Genomic DNA, 16,351 nt, shown 5'->3' with positions numbered 1-16,351 from the left:
AAATTTGGCACACTAAATTCAGGAGAATAGAACTATAAATTTATAAAATAGATATGGCGTTACGATATCTTCTTGTATAAAAGTAGTTTATAAATATGGCAACATATGCATTAGAATGCACATACAGAGAACGTACGTTCTCTGGCACATATGTCAAAATGTCAAATATTTTCATTGGTTTAAGGAATTTGTACTCAGTTTAATAATAAATTCTCATCTTTAATAATATAAGGGAGAAAAGTTAACAATGTTTAATAATACAAAGAACGTTCTTATTCCTGCAAGTCGGATTGGCACAATTAATCCTTTGTGTTATAGAAGAGATATTAATGACGTTTTAAGTAAGTAAAATGAACAATTAGCCGGTCTAATTGGTTTACATATTTCAAGGACGTTTTAATCAAAATGTAAATACTTTACCCTGTCCGCTCGGCTATATAAGATTTTGAATATTATGGAGTGAATATGTGAACATTTAAATGTGCTGAGAAAATATAGTCGGAATATAAGTGTTTAGCTTCCAATTAAAGTTTTAAATTTGTATTCTATCAATAATATGAACATATATATTTTACAACAAAATACCTCCTAAAGGTTTTATCAAGTCAATTGAAAACTTTAGATATATTAATATATGTAAATAGATTCTTACTTCACTTTCAGGAACATGTTAGAAAGCATATAGTTATGAATTTTTACCGACAAGACCCCATCAACAAATATTATTCGGAAAAATTTTAAGTAAATTATTGAACAAATAATATACATATATTCATAGCGAACAAAGCGTAAAAATAAACAATAATACTCGCAGGCAATGAACTAATGAAATTTAAGTGTATGCAAATGGGAAATTGCGTCTTAAATAATATATAGATTGTACACATACCTATGTATTTATGTATTTAGCAAAACTATTTTCCTGCAGACGAAATCTACTGTAAAAGTAGGTGTATAAAGACATCAAACTTAATATTTTTCATAATTTCAAGGGCATTACAATGTTCATACATACACAGTACCATTTTTATACCCTGAACAGGTTATATTAAGTTTGCCACGAAGTTTGTAACACCCAGAAGGAAGCGTCGGAGACCCTATAAATTATATGTATAAATGATGAGTATATTGAGCTGAGTCGATTTAGCCATGTCTGTCTGTCCGTCTGTCTGTATATATATGTACGTACTAGTCCCTCAGCTTTTAAGATATCGTTTTGAAATTTTGCAAACGTCATTTTCTCTTCAAGAAGGTTTTTTCATTTGTCAGAACTGCCGATATCGGATCACTATAATATATAGCTGCCATACAAACTGAATGATCGGAATCAAGTTCTTGTACGGAAAACTTTCACATTTGACAATGTATCTTCACAAAAGTTGGCACAGATTATTTTCTAAGGCAGCAATGTAATCTCCGAAGAAATTGTTCAGATCGGCTTACTATAGCATATAGCTGCTATACAAACTGAACGATCGGAATCTAGTGCTGGTATGGAAAACTTTTGCATTTGACAAGATATCTTCACGAAATTTGGTTTAGATTATTTTCTAAGGCAACAATGTAATCTCCGAAGAAATTGTTCAGATCGGCTCACTATATCATATAGCTGCCATACAAACCGAGCGATCGGAATCAAGGGCTTGTATGGAAAACTTTCGCATTTGACGTGGTATCTTCACGAAATTTGACATGGATTACTGCTTAAGGTAATAATATAATCTATGAAAAATTACAAACTGAACACATAGTTATTGAAAGAAATGCACCAGTGAAGGGTATATTAGCTTCGGTGCAGCCGAAGTTAATGTTTTTTCTTGTTTTTAAATACATGCGTACATGTACATACATATGTATATAAATACATATAAATGAACAAAAGACACAATACAATGGAAAGCATTTAAAAAAGTCTTTATTTCTTAAGATACTTTGTAGTTGTGTGTTCCAATATAGTGTATTCTCTTAATATCTTATTTTAACGAATATTGTGGCTTTACAAGTATTCAAATAATATTGAATTTATTTTTTAAATTAATATCATTTGAAAATAACGAAAACTTACAAAACAAATCAAATTTCAGGTCTTTCTGCGATAAAACCGTTGCATACAACTGCTGCACGTCAGAATAAGACTCGAGTTGCTGTGTTACCCTTGCCTAATAACATCGATCCAGCTGAGACTACACGCTTCTCACCAAATCGTACAAGAGATATAACTGGTCCTGTGATACTATCACAACAAGCCCAGTCTGTTTTGTCTAATATAGACATAACTGCTGATAACACAAATACAGCAACAACCGCTCCAAATACTGGCTTTGGCGTACAAGATCCTCATGTTCAATCGTATGATTGCTTTGGGGCAGTTAGCCTTAATGCAGTGATGCAAAGCAACGTGCCAAATCCCTATGGTGGAATGCATAAATTCTCGCATTTAAATATGCCCGGCGGTCAGTGGTCACAAGAGGGTAAATTCATGTCGAACAACTTACATAATTCCCATTACACTAACTTGCGTAAGAATGTGCGTTCAGACTGGATGACTTATGATCAGGATTTTGACATCAATAAAAAAGGTATGACATTTCGATTAAATGTTTAAATTTATTGCATGTGTGTGAACGTATGTATGTATGTGTATAAGATTATATAGTATGTATATTTGAAATAATTGAGCATGCTTCGCGCTGAACTCATTCCGTTAACTTGATATAGTCTAATAGCAAATGCATCATTGCACGTTAATTCCAACAGCAACAGCAACAGCTAACTTGCCAACGAACAAACTTTCAATTCTTAAATTCACGCCAAGCCAGACAGACAAACGTTATTATAGTACAACAACTGATGGAGATAAACCACCGGTAGTGCTGAGTAAAAAGGAACAACTTAAAAAGGCATTTAAAGACTATGGATCCACTGTTATAGTATTTCATGTTGCTATATCATTGGCATCGCTTGGCTGCTGTTATTTACTAGTCTCTGGGTAAGCAATAAAAACAATCCTTTAAATGCTTGTTGCGGCTAGTTTCTTAATTATCATCAATCATTTGCTTATGGTTATGAGTGGTGTTTGTTTTAATCTGTGACTGTAAATGCATGCCATTATTGTTTTGTAATATTAACACGATTATATGATTGGTCAGTAATATAATTTCCTAAATCCAGTTAGATTGTGTTAATGTTTTTGTTTACAGCAGCAGAAAATTTCCTCGCATAACAACCCGACATGTCGTATAAACCAATATACATTGTTTTAGACCTAACTATGAAAACAAATTGCCTTTGTATGTGATATAATAGTATGAAACTCTATTCATACAGTGGTGGTCAAAACATTTGCAATCATATTGACTATTTTATTTAAAAACATTTCTTTAACTTTTTATAAAGTATTCCTTTATCTATATATACTTTTTTATTGGAGGTCTTGTTTATAAAAATAATCATAAAAACTGAAACATTAATTCATTTGCTTATAGTGGTAAAAAGGCATTAAATAAACCAAAGTCAAAATTCGTGTGTTCGAAACATTTGCAACTTTTAGGTATTCTTAAAATATTCTAAAATTTTATTAATATTTAGTTGCATACACAAATGGTTTTTTCGTACATCTGTAATTACGCAGACCACTCTCCAAGGCCCGTCTTTTGATAGTGGAGAGACTCACTTTTAGTTGAACTTCGGTTATAGCTTCTCTTGGAACTGCTTTGGGGTATTTTGTAAAGAATTGTTTTATTTGCCGGTCTTCTCTTACGGTTGTAGCACGAGGCCTAAGTCCTCTGTGAACTGTGTGGATGTACTTAGTCCAAATAATACGGCAAATCGTTGATTTATGTATGGAATATTTTAACGATATTTCTTTTTGCGAAAGTTCATTTCTAAAGTCTTCTTTTATTTTTGCGTTAAGGTCCGAACTGTATTTATTGCCTCCCAATTTCAACTGAAAATATTACAAAAGTCACAAAATATGGAAAAATATGTTATTTCTCGAAACGCGAAAAACTAAATGTCAACTCTTCGTAAAATAAAAACGCATGAGGTTCCATTAATTATGTGGAATGCGACTACCGTTATAACTTGGTTTTCGTTAAGTAGTAAAATAAAAAAAATACAACAAATATCAGTTGCAAATGTTTTGAATACATACTTGCATTTCATATTCTTCAGTGGAATATCGCTTTTTTTTTGTTGTAGGTTAAAATAACAGTAACAGTACATATTGGGGTACTCACAACGGGTCATAAAGCATCGTAAAATCATAAAATCATAAATTTTTATACTAGTTCAAAAAATTTGTTGTTGGATTGCATACTAAAATAAGTTTACGCAAATACAACTCTGAACGCTATGTTTTCGGATCGTTATAACTTATGAGATTATGTGAAAACCCCTTATGTTTTGACCTCCACTGTATATCTCTGTAATAATTTGTACTCACGCAATGTTAGTTCTTAAGTGGCACATCTACTGTGACAGCCTAAAATCTAAAATCCCTCTAGTCACTCAAGCAAAAATGATTAGAATGACAAGAAAAGTTAAAATCCGGGTGACTGTCTGTCTCTTCGTCCGTCCGTTCAAACTGTAACTTGAGTAAAAATCTTGATGAAACTTGGTATGCGGGTTCTCTAGTACAAAAAAAAAAAAATACAAATTCGTAGATGTGCGTAATCGGACAACTGCCATGACCACAAAACTCCATTAATTTGGCGCAGGCGATCGTAGTAGCAATGAACACCTGTGGCCAAATAAAAGATATTTGAAAAAGTGGGTGATATATGACGACATTGACATAGTTCAGTGAATTAAAAGACAGCGGCTATGCTGGCTAGGTCATGTTGTCGGAATGGACGAAAACACTCCAGCTCTGAAAGTATTCGACGCCGTACCCGCCGGAGGAAGCAGAGGAAGAGGAGACCTCCACTCCGTTTGAAGGACCAGGTGAGGAAGGACCTGGCTACGCTTGGAATATTACTGTTGTTAACTCGGCTATAATCGCGTAAGCTGTGTCTACGCCAATTAAGAAGAAGATATATCTTCTAAACCAATAAAGCCACAACAACCAAATTTACTCAGCGCAAATAAATGTGAAAATGGACGATGGGCGTGGTACCGCCCACTTTTTGGTGAATTCGCATATCTCTGGACCGGACCGACCGATTCCGTCTAATTTGTTACATATCATTTTTTGCATATCCCTATGTCACATTACGGACTATAACCACGCCTACTTCTCATATAACACAATTTTAAATTCCACTTGATTCTTTCACTTTTCAGTACACAAATTAAGAAGTACTAAATATAACGGGATACAATTTCGCACTAATAATTCCTTTAAAGTATGCCACCCCATTAGAATCTAATCTAATCTAATGCCACCCCATGACTAAAATTTGTCCAAATCCAACCAAAGCTGTTCAAGCCCCTGGTAACCGAATATGTGGACCCCAGTACTTGTAGTTGACTTTTCACCGAAAATATCGGTCAATGTGTGAGATATACATTAGAAATTCAGACAGAATCATTTCCTTACTATAGTAATTCTATGGTGTGTGTTTGGCTTAATAATAAACGTGTGTAAAATTTCTGATCGATTTCTAGGTTATACACTTTTCCGTCTGGGTGTTAAAAGCTTTGTTGCAAACATTATATATGTATGTATGTTTGTACCTCGTCCAGGGTATAAATATATTACGATTGCATGCTTTATATGTATGTATGTATGTATGTATATACATATATGTAACAGCTGTAAAATTGCTTAATTTCTTTCGAGCGAAACGCGTAGTTTCCACAATTAAGAATATCATTTAATTTACGTTTACAACTGATAAAATTTAAGAGCCTATATACAAGTGTATGTACATGATTTACTATATTGTAAACAGTCAATTAATGTTGCGATGGGAAATTTAATCTTATGACAATGTGTGGGCATACATACATACATACGTATATGTACATGGATCAAATTAATTATATTTTTTTTTCTGTTTTCTTGCAGAGGAATAGATGTTGTGCCAATACTGGAGCGGGTGGGGTTTGCATCGTCAGCGCTAACGAATAAAATAACTACAGGTGCAAGCACTTTTGTTATTGCGTATGCAATACACAAAGTATTCGCTCCCGTGCGCATAAGCATTACATTGGGTGCCACTCCATTTATTGTACGATTCATGCGTTCAAAGGGTTATATGAAGCCACCAAAAATTTAAAATACAAACAAAAATATTTTGATTTTAGTACCAACACACTAACATCCATACATATGATAACTAGTATAATATTATGCTCAAAGCAAAAAATTTATATTGATATACATACATACATATGTATGTACATATTTAATACATTTATACTTTTTATTCGTTTTATTGACAACATTATACGCAAGCATATCATTTTAAATATATCAAATTGAGGAATAAAAAAAATTGCCTTATTTTTATAAATTATTAAACGCATAATAAATTGTGTTGCTTTTAAAAGTTAAATAAAAACGGAAAGAAATATCTGCAAGTATGTTAATAAAAAATAATATAAAAATCTTGAGCTAAAATCCTTAACTTTTATATGTTTTTGAAGTACGTGGAAGTTGTTCACCTCAACCTAAAAATTTGTCAAATAAAAAAGTTTTCCATACGAGGATCTTTAAATATACGAATTTTTGTACGTTCGGAGATTGTAGCATTGTTTTGAAGAATAAGCCATGACAAATTTCGTTAAGATATCTTGTTAAATAAAAAAAAATTTCCGTACGTGGATTTGATTTTTATCGATTCCTTTATAGGACATCTATATGTATATGTACGTGGTGGTCCGATATCGACAGTTCCTACAAATAAGCAGCTTATTGGGGAGAAAAAAAACGTGTAGGAAATTTCAGATCGATATTTCAGTTTCAGTTTGGATATCATACATATGTATGTATATGTATGTATGTATGTATGTACATATATAAAAATGAAACACTATTTCTTTATGTATTCGCAGAACGACCGAATCAGAGCACGAAAAGATGTGAAAAACGTCCCCTCTATTCGTTATTCCTGCAGAAGTTCTCAATAGAGGCCCTTTTTGCAAAATCTCCGTCCATTTTGCAATTATATTCGATGAAATAAATCTAAATTCAAGAAATCGAATTTCAATTTCAAAATTGAAAAGTTTTTTCGGCAGATTGGATTGTTTTCAAAAAGTTTGGAAATCTAACAAAACAAAAATGCGCCAAAGCCGTAAATCAGACAAAATTTAGTTTAACACAATGATTCAATTATAGAAGGTTGTGTCGATATGAACCATGCTTGCTCTTACGAAAGAAGTGTTTGTGTTATTTACAATCTATTTGGATTTAGTTATCACTCAAAAACGCATTTTAAAAAATAGAATAGTTGATGCTGACATTACGGATACAATTACTTTTGACAAGTTATTGTTTTTGGGCTATCAATACAACCTTATATAATTGAATCATGGTTAACACCAACACCAGGAAGATGATCGCGTTTCAATGCACGCTAAACTGCAGAAAAAGCTAGTAGGCATACATACAGCTATGGGCAGAGGTTTAGCGCACTTGCATTCATAATTAGAAATATTACCGTTACTTTTAAGAAAGCGATATTTTCATGAATTTGTTATTAGTTGGACAATGATTTAGTGCACTTAAAGTTTTCGGTCATTAGTTGTGTTTGGTCCAACAAAGAATTAATATCAGTTGTGAACTTGTATGCAATAGTTTTAGTAATATTACAAATTTTAATAAAATGGCTAAAGGGAAATACTGTTCGATTGAAAAAAGAAAAATTATTTGGGACCTTTACAAAAACGGTACAAAACAAGTAAAAATTGCTCAAATAGTAAAATGTTCAAGAAAATTGGTGTACAATGCCATCAAAAATGTTAAGAGTGATCCAAATTTGTTAAAACAAAACAAAGTTCGTAAGGCTCCCCCTCGCAAAACAACCCCCCGCGCGGATAAAATAATTCTTAGAAAGTGTAAAGCTGATCCTTTCAAATCCTCACGTCCGATTATGGTCGAAGTCAATGCAGAATTGGACTTAAACGTGTCAAGTAGACTAGTACGAAGACGTTAAAATGAAAATAATTTGTATGGACGTGTGAGCAGAAAAAAACCGCTATTGTCGAAAAAAATATTAAAGCGCGTTTGTCATTCGCTCATAGCCATAAATCAAAAGATTTAAATTTTTGGAAATGGATACTTTTTACGGACGAAACTAAAATAAACCGGATTGGTGCTGATGGTAAAACATTTGTACATCGTGAAAAAAACCAAGAAGTCAATCCGAGGTACATCAAAAAGACCGTAAAGCATGGGGGAGGAAATTTAAAAGTATGGGGGTCGTTTTCATGGCGTGGAGTTGGACCTCTAGTAAACATAGAAGGGAATATGGATAAATTTGCATACCTTAATATACTGAGGAATACAATGGAGCCATATTCCTATGATATTATGCCTGTAAACTGGATCCTTAAAAAAGAAAATTTAAAAATTGCGACGAGCTTTGGGCAGGAGTACAGGAAGCGTGGAACTCTATTCTTTGGACAGATGCCAAAGGTTAATAGAGAGCTTGCTACGCAGATGTGAAGCGGTGATAACGAATAACAGTTATTCCACTAAGTATTTACCATGTTAGATATAATATCAGAGAAATTTCACGCCACGTGTAAATAATATTTATTTTTCCTTACTGATCTTTTAAATTGCGCTAAATACTTGTCCAAGCCAGTTTTGACTTAATAATGTAAACTGAAAAAAACGTTGTATTTTTATTATAGAAAACTGAGAAATTTTGGACTACTTTAGTTTTTAGTGAGGTAATAAATAGTTTTTTTTTACATTATAACGATTCCACTTTCTTTAAATATAACATTATTAAGTATCATATTTCACATTAAGTAAGTGCGCTAAGTCTCTGTCCATAGCTGTATAAACCGTATTAAAAAGTGATATCTAAAATAAGATAACTTATTCAATTTAGAAATTTGTTGTTGAGTACATGGTAATCACTCGGAGAGTTGTGGACTCGAATCTGCACTATAATGCTACTTCATTTTTGTCTGCTATTTGTAGGTGACCACATTAGTTTTGAACTTACTGTGTATACCAAAAGGATATACAAATATAATATACAAACTATGCCAGCCGCACAACTAAAAAAAACTAAGAATTTCTTGTATACAAAATATTTACTTTATTAACTATTCGCGAATATTACTTTTAAATTTAAGTAAATAAGAATGCATTTAGTAGAAAAAAACGCAGTTCTGTATATGAAAAATACATTTAATGCGCCTCGTTGTCGCATTGTGCTTGTCTCAATTTTTCTTCTTTGGCTTTTTGTCTATTAATAAATGGCATGAAACTCCAAAGGCTGGCGCCACACAATAACGTTAGTCCCAATGTATGAAATAGTGGACTATAGTCCATCACCGCTTCATACCAAATGCCACATAGTGGTGGTCCAATCAATTGCAATATTCCATTTACAAATAAGCTAATGCCATAGGATGATGTTAAACGCTCTTCACCCAACATATCAGCCATTATAACAGCAGTGATGCCGACATATATACCAGACGCGAGACCAAAAACGGCACACCAAAAACTCAGCATACCATAAGTGGTGGCGAATGGTAGAAGCGCTAGCGATAAACCGGATATTGCAAGGCCTCCAATGAAGTACCATGTCTTTGGTATTAGACCGAGATCCGAAAGAGCCGATCCACCAATACGTCCAATAAGATCCGTCGCCGAAACAATTGAAATCAGGTATGCTGATAGCGATTTACTAAAACCTAATGCTACACCGTAAGCTGGCAGCAATATAATAAAATTGGTGTAACCAATGGCATTTGTTGAATTCGATATTAATATAACCAGATAAGTAGGATCCTTTAATAAGCTAAGGTCGAAGAATTTTGAGCGTGAAGACGTTTTCGGCTCGCCCTTATCGCCCGCAACGTCACCCATTAAACTTTCACTAGCTGCTGCGCCAGTGCTACTACCCATCGAACGCAACGATAGGTGTGATGAAAACTCTTTCGGTTGAAAGGACAATGTGCTGCCGTGGTATGGTGTACTTATATACTGAAAGCTACTCGTGGAAGGCGAACGTCGTGAAAGACGATTTTTAGAATTGTTGCGTAGAGCGTGGAGACGGTCAAGTTTATGGCTGGAGCGACCGCCCTCTGGCACAGCATATAATGATGATTGTGAATTCAATTGACCGGGCGTAAATGTTTGATTGCGTTGTGGCAAGCGAACAGGTGTGCTAATTTTTCGTGTGCGTGAGGTTGGTGTATATTCATCTTGGTGCTTACTGCAATTTTGTACTACCGCAGCCGATGCGCTGCGTACGAATTGATTGTCCTCCAAGAGTGCTGGTGGACTATATGAAGGAAATGGTTTTGTACCCACTTCGCTACAACCATCATGTGATTGTACATCATTATTTATAGAACCCGCTTCGTCTACAGTTTCAAATTTCAATACGATGCCGATATCTTCCTCTTCGATATCTTCAAGGGCATTCTTGTTTTTAGGTACTCGAATCATATGTTGTTCCACGGGCTCATAAAATATGGCGGCAACAAATACATTTAACGTTATACCACCCATTATAAGAACGGCACCTCTGCAATATGAAAGAATAAATAAAAAGTATAAGAATATGTTTTATTTTGGCAAAGGTAAATGAAATAACAAGAAAAAAGTTCGGTTCGGCTGCTATATGTATATGTATATGTATATGTATGTATGCATACATATATATTTTATAGGCTCTCCAACTTTTCCTTGGGGGTCTTACAAACTACGTGGCAAACTTAATAAACCCTTTTGAGAGTATAAATATTATTAAATATCATTGTTTACCTATATCCATAATTTTCGAGTAGCCAACGCAATACTGGTGGTAATATAATCGATCCAAGCGCACTGCCCGATATGCATAGTCCATTAGCTAGTCCACGTAATCTAACAAAGTATGATGTCACTATATACACAGTTGGCGGAAACGATAGACCGGCACCAATCCCCACGAGAACTCCATAACTATGGGGTGTTTGTTTTAACTCTAATTAACGCATCCATGAAAATCTCGTTCATTTACCTTAAGTACAAATATGCTACAGATGAGGCCCAAAATGACGCGATCATACCAAATGCCGCTGAAGCACCACCCATTATCGTTACTGTTCGATATGAATACTTAACAGATAATATACTGGAGACGGGACCTGCAATTTGTTAGCTCAAAATGAAATATCAAACTTTTAGATATTAAAAATATGCATATATATGAAAAAAAATAAACACTGTTCTAACCTAACGAACTATATAGGAAATAACAAAGAGCGGGTATCCATGCTCCTGTCGCCGGGGATGCTTCGAATGCTTCCAAAAATTCAACAAATAATACACCAAAACTTTTAATGGTACCCGGTATGAGTATATTGACCATCATCGATCCAAGTAATACCAGCCAACCCCAACCTCCATCCGGTGGCACCAAGTCATATTCACTACTGTCTACATTTGGTTTGGTATCCAATAAACTAACTGCAAATAAAATTAAATAAATGTTAATGAAATATTAACATTAGGTGCTTTTGTGTAATTTAAAAACAAAATATTTCATTTTTATATGTACATACAAACATATATTATATGAAATAGTGCAGCTTGCAAAATAAAAAAATAATTCAATTTGTTTTGAAAAGCATTTATTTGTTTGTTATAAAAATTGATATTCAACAAACATTAATTGAGTCGCTATAAACTTGCTGCTTTTATTCACAGATATACATACCTGTGTATCTACATATAAATTTGAAGTAAAATTACCTGCTTTATCACATGATTCCGTAGCTCCGTTAACTTTCAATTTATTGCAATCTGCGTTAGAATTCTGCTTTTTAGTCACAGATACGTCTTCTCTTGCCATTATCTAAAAAATTGTAATAAAGTACATTTAAATTAAAAACAAATATGATTAATAACTAAGCCTTTTTAAAAAGCTTGAGTTCCGAGTCGTATAAATTCATGTAAGCTCACATTTTTATTTCTCAACGCGATATTTAACTTCTTGATAAAAAATGAAAACAAAATATTTAATTTTTATTTCAATTGAATGTATTGGTAGTTGAAAATAAAAATATGTCAATAATAGTCAGAAATTAAATTGATCAAGGTTAATGAGAAATGGACTTCTATAAGTGCTTGAAACTTTGTAAATATTCCTTAATTACTAGTTATGACAATGTACATATGTACGAACATAAGTTCATACATATGTACATATGTATGTATGTATGCGGCACTGAAATTTGTTTGTTGTAAAAAGTAACGAGTTTCCCCCTCTGTGTGGACATACATACATACATACATACATCCAAATATACATGCGGATAACTGCATTAGTGGGGAGCGACAGTGTTTATATTCAGTTCCGATTTCACCGATCCCTTTGTTTTTCAAATTTGGAAGTATATACAAATATAGATTCTGATCACGCTTACAAATGTAAATATACTCATACATAGTTATATCGGACAAAACATTTGCAACTAGAGCGAAGTTTTAGATTTTTTTGTCTTACAATGCCATTTTTCCTTCGAATTCCTTTTTGTTTCTTGTTTTTAAATGTACAGCTTTGTAGTTACATATTTTGCAATATTTATCGCGATCTTTTTTTATTTTGCAACTCTGTATTGTTCATTTCTTTTCTCCTTTGTTCCTTTCTTTTTCTAACGGTATTGAGTTTGAATTAATTAGAACATTTACATACTTTCTGCTCTAAATTTTTGCGAAAACATGTTTTTATTTTAAGTTTTTTATTACAAAAATAGTATTGGCTCTAAATAACTTCGGTGAAGCACTCCGAGCACGTGTTATTGGTGACTATAATAAGGGAACTTCTCAAAAAGAAATTTTCAGAATTCACAAGTCATCAATCTCACGAATAATTTCGAACTTTATTAGGAACAAAACAAGAAAAACTGATGAAAAAGCTGACAGCTCAATTGGAAGAGAGGTAAAAAATATCCATTTTAAAGCGCTCCGCACTTGGTAAAGGAGCTTGGGTTACCAATCTACTCAAGAACGGTCGCTCATCGCCTAAATAACGCTGATTTACACAGTTACCGACCAGCGAAGAAACCGCTTATTAGCAAACGAAACCAACTAAAACGACTGTGTTCGCTAAAAATCATCTAAAATGGCCAAAAAGCAAGTGGAAAACTGTTCTTTTTAGTGATGAGTCCAAATTTAATTTGGTAGGAAGTGATAGCGTGAGTTTCGTTCGACGCCTACGAAACAAGCGTCTTAAAAATGTCTATTGTCTAAAAACAGTCAAACATAGTTGCTATGTTATGGTCTGGGGATGCATTTCTGCTTCTGGTTTGGGGCCGATGTTAGCATGGTTCGGTATGTTTTCAGAGACATTATGGATCCGTAATTTTACTACATGCTGAATTAGAAATGCCACTTAAGTGGGTCTTCCACCAGGACAACAACCCAAAGCATTTGGCATAGGTCCTAAAATCATGGTTAAAGAGGAATAAAGTGGATGTAATGGTGTGGCCTCCATAGTCCCCGGGCCTTAATCCCATAGAAAATATATGAGAAATTGTAAAAAAAAAAAGAATTGATCGCAGTAATGTGCCAAATACTGATCAGTTTTTTCAAAGGGCCCTGGAGGCATGGAGAAATATAGCCCAAACCATAGTGGATAACCTTATAGCTTCAATACCGCTGAGTTTGCTACAAAATACTAAGTTTTTCTTTTATTTTATTAAAATTAGTGAATCGTTTTCCTTTGAGTTGCAATTGTTTTGTCTTATTGAATATAGATGTTATATCGCTTTTTATATACAATATGCAAATAAACTGAAAAATATTATTAAATTTGCTTTGTTTACCTTAATTAACATCTAATATTTAAAATAAAATTAAAACAGTAGGTCTCCGGCAATTATTTTCTGTGTAATCGACATTATTTTCATTATCATACATATGTCAGTTGCAAATGTTTTGTCGGATACTGTAGGTATATGAGTAAGTCGAAATCTCCCGCCCTTCTCTAATAGAAACTTATTGTATCTAAACAAACATTTGGATGAACGGCCCATTATCGCTTTGCTATAATTACTGCTCGATTGTAAAACTGATTTGCAATCAACGTCAAAGAATATCTTGGTTTGCAGTGCAGACAAATATTGCACTACAAGGTTAAGTTAAAAAAAGTGCTCGAAATAATATTAACCGGCTTCATATGTCATTTTTGTTAAGTCCTTCAGTTTTTGAGATGTCGATCTGGAATTTTTAATACGTTCGGGCGTGCCGCCGAAAAAACAGAAATAACAAAATCATGTCCATTTACTTGTTTTTTATTTGATGAGATATATTCACGAAATTTGGAAAGGTTTATTGTCGAAGGCAAAGATATGGCTTCCCAAGACATTATTTAGAACAGAAATTATAGCATATACATAGTTGCCAGACTAACTAAACCATCAAAATCCAGCCCTTTTATGGAAATTAAACAATATATAGTCGCTCTGTATGTATTCTTATCTGAAATTGTTGATATATTTTTTTTAGAAAACACCCACTAACAATCAGCAGTTAAATAATACATACATATGTACATAAAAATAGAGAATTTCATTTTCAAATTAAATACAATTTTACTAATACTGTAACACTTTAGAATAGGTATATCTACATTAGAGGAAAAATTGATTTGTATTTTATCTTGTTACTATCGTATCATCCGGCTATATACGAATCCAAAAACATATGCACATGAATGTGTGTATGTACGTATATAAAATTGCAATGATTGAGTGCTTGTTGTTGGGATCAATTTGAATGCTGATAACGTCAACGCGCTAGTCTTATCATTTGGAAACTATGTACAATTACATCATTGAGTCCACTAAAAAATTAATTGATAAACTACTTTGCAAGGCATCAATTATGAAAAATAATTGATTTGTTTTTGCTGAAAAAAAATTAAAAATTAATAAATGTGTACATATCATTCACATTCAATGATATAGAATACATATGTACACATATGTATGTACATGAAAAATACTTCTTTAAGATCAGCCAATACTCCAAACAAGACAAAACTTTAAAAATTATTTTCCTAATTGATAGTGTCAATGTGACCCTGTGTTATAACTTAAGGGTACGTAATAATAACGCTATAAAAACTTTAGCTGCGTGCTTTACTTTTTTCCTTGCAATCAATTCCTCTAAATTGATAATCGAAACATTTTACTGTTTTTATGTGGTTAGTTTTTGTATTCCACTTGTTTAAGTCATATACGCACATTTATCTACAACACAAACAAGACATCACTTATTAACATTGCGGTTTAAAGCGGTTGGCACCGGGTTCGGCATGGAAACTCATCTGCTTCGGCGCTCAAAGAAAATGCTACTGACCCCATTACGTCGACAGCGCATGTCCCCACTGTTTGCGGTGAAGATACGAAAGGGAAAAATCCAAACAAACACTCAAGTCGCAAAAGAAAGAAAAGCCAATTTCTGTCATTTGATTCAGCTGTTTCTGCGCCAGTTTATATAGCCGTTACCATTAATATTATATGCTTTTTGAAAATGATTCATTAAGAAAAGAAAACGTACACATATATGCTTATGCGTTATTTTTATACGCATATACACATTCATAAATAAGATTTATTAAGTAAACAAGAAATGAACAATACAAGGCGTATGTACGTACGCCTTATGTATTCCAGGGTCATCAAAACACAAAACGCGGTGTGCACTCCCCTTCTCCATTTCCGCTTTACGAGAGAACAACAAAAATACCATATTCAAGTACCCGTACTTGTTACAATGTCATTTCGTATTCGTATGTTTTGTTTAATTTTTGTCTGCTCTTGATTTAATGCAAAACTGGATTATTAAGGTATGACCAATTCGACCCTGACCCCGTCTGCTCACATGTTCATATTTACTGAACAAATTACACGTTCTCGAAATCCTCCTGATAGCACGTACAAGCAACTTAACTCATATGATTACATTGCAAATCACTGAAAATGTTCAACGCACCCTATTACTTCATAACAACTTACCTCATTTACGAACTTTAAATTCGTCTTGTCACAGTTATTATTATGTATTTAAATATTATTTTTCTGCATTAATTGCATGAAAAAATTGTCCGTCACTTCACCAAAAACATCACTACACTATGCGAAAATAAAGTATTACAAAAATAATAAAGTAACAATGTAATAATGAAAGAAAAATCACAATCACTGTGCTCCTCGGCTTCCACGC

The 16,351-nt window shown here is 33.3% G+C and overlaps 2 protein-coding genes across 5 annotated transcripts; one reads left to right on the top strand and one right to left on the bottom strand.

Moving 5' to 3' along the window:
- The first annotated feature begins 149 nt into the window (after positions 1-149).
- Positions 150-6,662, top strand: LOC126753653 (uncharacterized). Of its 2 annotated transcripts, XM_050465317.1 has the most exons (5): positions 150-341; positions 2,085-2,579; positions 2,758-2,989; positions 5,608-5,660; positions 6,011-6,078. In XM_050465317.1, the coding sequence occupies exons 1-4, from the start codon at positions 248-250 to the stop codon at positions 5,633-5,635; spliced, it is 849 nt and encodes a 282-aa protein (XP_050321274.1). In that variant the 5' UTR covers positions 150-247; the 3' UTR covers positions 5,636-5,660; positions 6,011-6,078. The 2 variants fall into 2 exon arrangements, with proteins under 2 accessions (XP_050321274.1, XP_050321273.1); XM_050465316.1 differs by lacking the exon at positions 5,608-5,660 and having other exon boundaries at positions 151-341; positions 6,011-6,662.
- A 2,532-nt stretch (positions 6,663-9,194) lies between these two features.
- On the bottom strand, positions 9,195-16,334 carry LOC126753652 (monocarboxylate transporter 13). Of its 3 annotated transcripts, none has more exons than XM_050465313.1 (6): positions 16,144-16,334; positions 11,873-11,975; positions 11,354-11,587; positions 11,139-11,265; positions 10,901-11,080; positions 9,195-10,661 (listed from the first exon to the last, which is right to left on the bottom strand). In XM_050465313.1, exons 2-6 carry the CDS (start codon positions 11,970-11,972, stop codon positions 9,311-9,313), a joined length of 1,992 nt encoding a protein of 663 aa, XP_050321270.1. In that variant the 5' UTR covers positions 11,973-11,975; positions 16,144-16,334; the 3' UTR covers positions 9,195-9,310. The 3 variants fall into 3 exon arrangements, with proteins under 3 accessions (XP_050321270.1, XP_050321272.1, XP_050321271.1); XM_050465315.1 differs by lacking the exon at positions 16,144-16,334 and adding an exon at positions 15,370-15,390; XM_050465314.1 differs by lacking the exon at positions 16,144-16,334 and adding an exon at positions 12,083-12,157.
- Positions 16,335-16,351: the final 17 nt, after the last annotated feature.

This window comes from Bactrocera neohumeralis, chromosome 3 (assembly GCF_024586455.1).
Source record: "Bactrocera neohumeralis isolate Rockhampton chromosome 3, APGP_CSIRO_Bneo_wtdbg2-racon-allhic-juicebox.fasta_v2, whole genome shotgun sequence".
NCBI lineage: Eukaryota > Metazoa > Arthropoda > Insecta > Diptera > Tephritidae > Bactrocera > Bactrocera neohumeralis.
The sequence above is the reverse complement of the archived record's forward strand: the minus strand, read 5'-3'. Positions and strand labels throughout refer to the sequence as shown.

What these genes read in the sequence shown, in the direction of transcription:
- LOC126753653 (XM_050465316.1), top strand. Translation starts at nt 248, where the DNA reads ATGTTTAATAATACAAAGAACGTTCTTATTCCTGCAAGTCGGATTGGC. An exon ending in AGATATTAATGACGTTTTAA is followed by an intron (nt 342 to 2,084) that starts GTAAGTAAAATG and finishes ATCAAATTTCAG; the next exon opens with GTCTTTCTGCGATAAAACCG. An exon ending in TGTTATTTACTAGTCTCTGG is followed by an intron (nt 2,990 to 6,010) that starts GTAAGCAATAAA and finishes GTTTTCTTGCAG; the next exon opens with AGGAATAGATGTTGTGCCAA.
- LOC126753652 (XM_050465313.1), bottom strand. Translation starts at nt 11,972, where the DNA reads ATGGCAAGAGAAGACGTATCTGTGACTAAAAAGCAGAATTCTAACGCA. An exon ending in TTTCCTATATAGTTCGTTAG is followed by an intron (nt 11,266 to 11,353) that starts GTTAGAACAGTG and finishes AACAAATTGCAG; the next exon opens with GTCCCGTCTCCAGTATATTA. An exon ending in CTCGAAAATTATGGATATAG is followed by an intron (nt 10,662 to 10,900) that starts GTAAACAATGAT and finishes TTCATATTGCAG; the next exon opens with AGGTGCCGTTCTTATAATGG.